The sequence below is a fragment of the Gossypium hirsutum genome, chromosome D04, assembly GCF_007990345.1.
Source record: "Gossypium hirsutum isolate 1008001.06 chromosome D04, Gossypium_hirsutum_v2.1, whole genome shotgun sequence".
Taxonomy (NCBI): Eukaryota; Viridiplantae; Streptophyta; class Magnoliopsida; order Malvales; family Malvaceae; genus Gossypium; species Gossypium hirsutum.
In genome coordinates this window covers 31,769,126-31,776,963 of record NC_053440.1, presented here as the reverse complement: position 1 = coordinate 31,776,963, position 7,838 = coordinate 31,769,126, and the positions used below count along the sequence as shown (strand labels likewise).

At 31.3% G+C, this 7,838-nt stretch overlaps 1 protein-coding gene across 11 annotated transcripts; it reads left to right on the top strand.

Annotated features, from left to right (window-relative positions):
• The first annotated feature begins 3,057 nt into the window (after window positions 1-3,057).
• On the top strand, window positions 3,058-7,638 carry LOC107899191 (mRNA cap guanine-N7 methyltransferase 2). Of its 11 annotated transcripts, none has more exons than XR_001684605.2 (6): window positions 3,064-3,406; window positions 3,502-5,873; window positions 5,986-6,064; window positions 6,540-6,686; window positions 7,215-7,286; window positions 7,382-7,638. XR_001684605.2 is itself a non-coding variant. In XM_041091149.1 (3 exons), exons 1-3 carry the CDS (start codon window positions 6,669-6,671, stop codon window positions 7,586-7,588), a joined length of 297 nt encoding a protein of 98 aa, XP_040947083.1. In that variant the 5' UTR covers window positions 6,071-6,668; the 3' UTR covers window positions 7,589-7,638. The 11 variants fall into 11 exon arrangements, 1 of the variants encoding a protein (XP_040947083.1); XR_001684602.2 differs by having other exon boundaries at window positions 3,065-3,406; window positions 3,502-5,869; XR_005911998.1 differs by having other exon boundaries at window positions 3,058-3,406; window positions 3,502-4,530; window positions 6,540-7,286.
• Window positions 7,639-7,838: the final 200 nt, after the last annotated feature.

The following is a 7,838-nucleotide window of genomic DNA, read 5'->3' as shown; positions in this document are numbered from 1 at the left end:
TGGAATTGAATTATTATTGGAAATATATATTATCGAATTTAATACTCAGTTTGGATTGAACGCGAGATTGAGTACAATTGTTCTGTGGCAAAGGATGAATTGACAGGTAAGACCATAACTGGGTTATGGCACTATGAACGTAAGACCATGGTTGGACCATGGAAATGTTTATATGTAAGACCATAGCTGGGCTATGGCACTATGAATGTAAGGCCATGGTTGGACCATGACAATGTTTATATGTAATACCATAGCTGGGTTATGGCACTACAAATGTAAGACCATGGCAGGGCCATGACAATTCATGTGTAAGACCATAGTTGAACTATGGGACAAAAAGAACGATGTACTCATATCTGTAAGCCATTCTTCGATTCAGTAAGAAATGGTAAGAGACTTATGTGATTGAATTGAAAGATTTATAGATTATTATTGATTTTGATATGAAGGAAATGTATTTATTGATTATATTGTATTTGACAAAGAAATTATGTATGCTGAGACGAGTAATAAACTCAAGTGTGACATGTTAAGAAAATAAGTTTATAAATGTTGAATTTATAAGCAAATGTGCAAGTACCCTAACCAGTGTTGTTGCTTGATACTTAAGCAAATGCCAAGCTATTGGTTGAAATGGTAAGTATTTAAGTGAAAATATGCTAGTGCTCATGAAAGAGTGGCAAGGTTAAATTATACAATTTCTTATGAAATGACTTATCAAGTGATCAATTCAAAAAAGGCTTTGATTATATGCACTAGCTTGTGACCCTGGTTGAATGATAAGTTTATGACTTGTGTGTCACGTATATGGAATAAGCGTGGAAAGTAAAGAAATGCAAACGAAAATAAGGAAATCATGAAAGAGTAAAATTTGCAATAAAACAGTTTTGGATATCAGTAGTTGTATAACTTTGAAAAATCACCAAAAATCGTGGGAATCGCATTAGAGGTTGAATAAGACATGAAATTAAATCTTAATGAGTATATTTTTAAGAGACACAAATGGGAACATCATCCGAGTCCCATATTAAGAGATAATTAATTTTTAGTGAAGAAGGGTCGGAACTGGTAGACAGCAGAATAGGGACGACTTTGAAGAATTAACTATACTTATTGGTTAAACCAAAAATTTTGAAAATTTTATGGTAAGAAGATATGTGAGTCTAGTTTCGGAAAAAATCAAGCGGATCTTAATTTGGAGTTCTGTAGCGCAAGATATAAATAATTTAGTGACTATGAATCGAGTAGACAGCTTGATATGAATATGAGTAAATAGTGGATTGGTAAAAGCATGTTAACGGATTGCTTATTATTTACATACCAACTTACTAAGCTATATAGCTTACCCTCTTTCTTTCTTTTTTCCTATAGTGTCACAAATACTAGCTCGGGTTGGCGATCGTACAACGCCATCGTTTTATGTTGAGCTTTAGTGGCATTAGCGGCGTTTTCTTAAAAACACTACTATAGATCAAGCATTAGCAGCACTTTTTGAAAATCACTGCTATAGGTCGATCATTAGCGGCACTTTCTAAAAAACGCCGCAAAATAATTAAGCACAACGCTGTCGTTTTATGTTGAGCTTTAGAGGCATTAGTGGCGCTTTTTGAAAAACGCCGCTATAGATCGAGCTTTAGTGGCGCTTTTTGAGAAACGCTGCTATAGGTCGACCATTAGCGACGCTTTTTGAAAAACGCCACTGTAGGTCGAGCATTAGCAGCGCTTCTTGAAAAACGCGGCTATATATCGAGTATTAGCGGCGCTTTTTGAAAAACGTCGCAAAAAATTCAGTAAGACGCCATCGTTTTGTGTTGAGCTTTAGTAGCATTAGCGGCGCTTTATCAAAAATGCCGCAAAAAACATGTTATCTGTCTATTTATTATTTAACTATTTTTTGGGTACATGACTGATTATTTTTTAATTTATATATTAAATAATTTCTTATATAATTGTAAAAGAGATAGTATTAATTTTAAAATATTGAATTAATTATCATTATAGTTTAGGGTTTATGGTTTAGGGTATATGGTTTAGGCTTTAAGGTTTAAGAGTTACTATTTTAAGGTTTATGGATTACGGTTTAGGGATTATGGTTTATGGTTTACAGTTTAAAGGTTTAGGGTTTAGGGTTTATGGTTTCAAGGTTTAGGGGATAGGGGATAAGGGTTAAAGGTTTAGGGTTTAGGGTTTAGGGTTTAGATTAATTAGTGTTTTTAATTTATATATTAAATAATTTCTTATATAATTGTAAAAGAGATCATATTAATTTTAATATATTAAAATTATGATTATAGTTTAAATTATTTAAGAGATAATAGATGCACTTTATATATATTAATTGGTTTACGATTTAAGGTTTACTTGAGATTTGTTAAATGATGAAATTTTATACAATCAATTAATGTTTTTATATTTAAAAATATTTAATCTAAACCATTTAATATATTTAAATATTAGATTTAAAAAAAATTGATAAATTAATAAATAAAAAAGCAACAGAATAATATGGATAGGTAATTATCTATATTTTTTTATAGGACCAAATTATAACAAATAAAAATGAAATACAAAAACTAAAATCATTCCACATCAAACATCTAGCAAAATAGTTATATTTTAGTTAGAAAGAAATATCTCTAATAAAATGGAGATTAGATCGGAAAAGAATAATATAAAATCATGATTGACGTCTCAATCTTTAATAGAAATTTGATATGTGAGAGATTGATTGTTTACATTGGATAAGTTTAACTTAATAATTAATTACAGTCATTTAATCATTTTTCTTCTTATTAAAATATACGATATTTATTTTGAGAGTATTTGGTTTTTTAATAAAAATCCAATTTATAAAAAATAAAATAAAAGTTTTTTAGCAGAAAAAACAAAAGATTTTTAGCAGAGCAAAACAATGTTGTTTTGTTCAAAATGAAATAATTTTTTTACGGCGTTTTTATAAAAAATGTCGCAAAAGATAAGCAATAGCGACGTTTTTTTACATTTTTATAAAAAACGCCATAAAAAATCATTTTACTTTAAAAATTGCACCGTTTTATCCCCAAATTCCCCCTAAAACCCTTAATTTCCCCCCTGAAACCCCTAACTTTGCAAACACGCCGTCCTCTTCATTTATTATCATTTTTCATTGTTTTTGGTTTAATAAATAAAATTTTTTAATTTCATGCCCATTTCCATTTTTTCTTCTTCAACCCTGATTCTTAAACGTCCAAATTTGGAACCCTAGATTTTTCTCTGCAGAACTTTTCTTAATCCACAAGGTTTAGCTGCTCTATGCAATTCCATCACGGATCCAAAGGACTCGAGGCTCCGCGAATGCTTTGGTGCAGGAGAAGGCGTTGGATGCTTTGATTGCGTTATTAAAAGTAGCCGACGTTAATGCCGGAAGGTGATGTCGTTTTCCCTTTTAAACTTCTTTTCTAGATTCGTAGGGTTGCTTCCGATTTTTAATTTGGAGTTTGTTCCGATGTTATGTATGGGAAGGAAGTATGCGATGCCATCATGGTGAAATGTCTCACAGGCAGGCCTGAGACTGTCAAGAAGGCTCAGGCAACATTCATGCTGTGGGTGGAATTGGAGGCTGTTGAGGCTTTTCTGGTATGGTTGATAATTTATTAACATGATTATTCTTCTAAAGCTATGTGTAATCCAGATTCTAGTTTGATTAATGTTGATGGAGTGGTAGTAGGGAAACAGAGGAATAAGTGTTGAAGAAAGAAGAACAGTGCCTGATTTGTTAGTCCCATTGCAATGCATTGCGATTGTTCATTTATGTTTGCATGCATTTATATGTGCCTTGCCCCATCTTTCTTCTTTATAGAATATTATAAATCTATAGATATATTGATTGTTAGTTTTATTTTATAGATATAGGCCGAATCATTATATAGAATATTAGATATATAAAAGGTTTCTGTATATACATAAAGCCTTTATCAGTTAATCCTTTTCATATTTATTCTATATATATCTCGTTTTTCTCATTTTTCAAAACGGCGCCAGATGAAAAAAAAACCCTCAAATATAAGTCTATGCAACTATACAAGTTTTGTTCTTGTTTACAAGTTATTTTTTAATTTCGGAGCATTTATGTATTCATATCATATTGATATTGATATATTTTAATAATTTGTTGTCATAACTTCTTTATTTAAACTTTACTTATTGTGTCTAACATTGTTAGATGTATCTTTATTATGTCACTTTAATTCATTCATTTCAATTTTCAAATGAAAAAAAAAATCTAAAAGATACATAAACTATGGACGACTAATGGAAATTCAAACATTTTTGAGGGTTGAAATCTAAATTTCCATTTTCCTCACCAAGGGCGAGAAAACTGGAAATAAGCATGGCAACACGCAAAAATAAAAAGAGGGAAAAATTGATAATACAAATAGACATAGTCCCCAAAACCTGCAATTTGAAAAAGAAAAGAAAAGACTAGCGATGGAGAACTCAAGTTCGAGCAGCGAGTTGTAGAAGCTCATAGAAGCCATAAAAATTTCAGAGGTAAGCTTTTATTATTGTTGTTGAAAATTTACTTTCCATTTCAATACATTTCCATCTTTTATGGATATTTTTTAGCGATTCAAGAAGTTATCTATGGTAATAGTTGAGGGTTTGCAGTTATGGAAATGGTAATGATTTTTTTGGTTCCTAAGAAATTTGAAATGGAAAAGATTACATTACATTTCCAAATTAGCAGATTTACATTTATCTGAGCAATCTGATGTGAAATCTCTTGCTGAATCCCTAATTGTATCCACTTTATTGTTGTTTTCTTATAATTTTTTTTTCAATTTTTTTTGGTGCATAATTGTGTTTTTCTATTTCTCAAGTATGTAAAATTTTCCCGAAATATTTACTCTAAAGATGAGGAATTCTGGGAAGGATTGAAAGATTAGGTCAGTTTATGTAGGGTTCTCTTTTGAATTAGATTTGGTTGTCTCCTTTTGTTGTCATGTTATTGTTATTTCCTTGACAAGAGAATGGACATTCTGGGAAGATTATACTTGCTTGGATTTAACGCAATGTCTATTGAACAAGACTGTTTTGCATGTGGCTACAAAATATCTTGATTCAAATATTTTCGGATGTTTATTACATTTTCTTTTACTTGGATCAAAGGTATGTGTATTTCAATTTGCTTTATAAGATAGAATTCTCCTCGTTCTTGGTTGAATGCAACTCAAATTCAATGGCAGTTTCTTAAGCAATTTAACATATGAGCCCTCTAGGCAAGTATATGGTGTGGAAAGCATCTTAAAATGACTGTTATGTCAACTGAAGAATCTCCAGAAGAAGAACATTGCAGCCTCTTTTACCAAGTACATGATAGTTGATAGTTTCACGCATCAATCACTTGTGAAGAGAAGTTGTTAGTTGTCTGTAAAACTTTCCTTCATTAACTAAACAAGGGTTTGTCTTTGCAAAATTTGCTAGTATGAATGCTGTCATTTTTTTTCCTTTCCTTTCTTTGAATAAATAACTATCTATTCTCAAATTTTGTTAGTCTTGAAATGATCCTTGTATGGCAGTGTCTTAGATTCTTATGATTGTTGCTAACTTCTTGAACTCATATCCATCATGCTATATTTTTCTTATTTCATGTTGAAGGCAGGCTTTGTAATTTATGATTTGAGGTAAACACTTCCCAGCATGAAGTTAGTCATAGGTTCTGCTTTGTAATTACACAATGAAGTTAGGCTAAAACCAAACTAATTCCTTTATTAGAGTCGATATATCGACATTGCTTTTCTCATCTCATTTTTAGTCAGGCAAGACACAATCCATTTGACTGAAATGGGTTCATGAAAAAGGAAAACGAAGAAAGCAGAGGAAGAAATGAGTGGGTATCCATATGCCACCGTCTCTCTCTTTCACCTCTCTCACATCCTTACTTCCTATTTGCAAATGGGTATATTTTATTTTTCATATTTTAACTCCTTTTTGTAAATATTGAAGGTCTACAACTTGTATTGCGGCGGCAGAGCTGATGTAGAGAAATGGGATGGAGCTCAAATCAGTCATTATGTTGGAATGTGTATGGAATTTTCACGAACACTTTCACCTCATTACTTTATTTATTTATTTATATTAAGTAAATTCCAAGTACTTGCAATATTGTAGTAAACACAAGTACCCATTTAAGCGTAACATTTTCGATTATTAATTTAGGGTTCTTTTGGTTTGGTTGGTTGGTAGTTTTTCTATTTTATTTTTGCTTTTTCTAATGTAAAGTGGAAGTGCCAACTGTTCAATATATAGGTTCATAGTTCTCAACTTGTGGTTAAGTTTATGGTGCATTAATGGTTAGTGATAATTGTTAAAATAGGTTTGAATTGCTTATTTTGATGATGAAATCATTAACGTGATGAGTGATTTTCTTGTCCCTAGTAAGTCATTGGTAACCTTGCACTGGAAATTGAAACCAAGGGTTAAGGTCATGATAGGTTGGTTATCATTCTTGTGATTATATGTGACTGACAGTAAATGTTAAAAATGGATGTTAATTACAGATGTTGTGTCATCTGGGATAAATGAAGTGAAGGAAGCATGGGATAGCCAGCGCAAAAGCTTCACTTCTGAGTTCTTTAAGGCTGATCCTTGCATCATGAGCTTCTTTTACTACACCCAATTTGGTCAATATGCTGATGTCTTTCCATGTGTGTATGAACATGTTGATGTGGAGCTATACTTTCTTTTTCCTTAGAAACTAGATGAAATTTCTTTGATTTTCTTTTAGGTCTGTTTAATAATGTATACTTATTCTTGCCTTTTTTCCCCCTTCACCCTGAGTGTCTGTTTCAGTAATATTAGTAAGAATTTTGCTGAGGATGCATTCTTCCTCATCTTATAGCACAAGTATATGCATTTTGTCGATAAAGATGGAAATGGTTTTTTTTTTGTAGTTTATAATAGAGGACTTGATCCATTCATTACTTTGTGGTAAATGTTGAAACCATTGTGATTTATTTTTTTGATCTTTGAATGATGTTATCAGTGTTGTATACGGAGTTAGTGTTTATTTTTTATTTCTGTATGGCATAAAAATGTTCTCTAAGTTATTTATTTGTGAAAAGAGAGAAAAATATTCTGGTAAAAGTGGCAGTTTAGCCTTTAACTTTTAAAAAGGTTGAATCTATTCAATGCTTTTCTCTTCTCCTGCCCTTGACAGCACATTCATTTGACAGGATAATTTGGAAACCCTGTTGCAAGAGAAGGACATTCAGGCTGATCTTGTCTGTTGCTTGCAGCATTTGCAGGTATTTTGTGTAGTTTAAGTTGTGAACATTAATTTTTGATTTATCATGTGAACAAATATGATGAATCTGAAGTGCATCTATTCTTCTATTTGCAGTTAAGATTTGAAGCTGAAGACAAAGTAAGGAGACTTCTAAGTAATGTGTCATTTTTGTTGAAACTAGGGGGTTATTTTTTTGGTATTACTCCTGACTCATCTACCATATGGCATGAAAAAGTAATTGGCAAATACCGCTGTTTCTGGATTTATGTAATTTCCTTTTTCTTTCTTCTGGTTACTGCTTCACCTGTTTTTGGGAGGTGATTGTGTAAAAATTTTAGTGTGCTTTAGTTATTGTAAGAATATTTTTAACATTTTTAACTTTAACATTATTGTAAGAATATTTTGAATTATACTTCAGTTAGCAATTTATATCATATATTTTTCATTGAATTTGAAGGATCATTTAAATTTTCTATTTTTGGTTGGATTTCATGTTACAGGAGGGTTCAATATGGATGAAAATTGGATGTTACAAATCTACCAAAATTAGTTGCGTTTTTTCATAAATTCT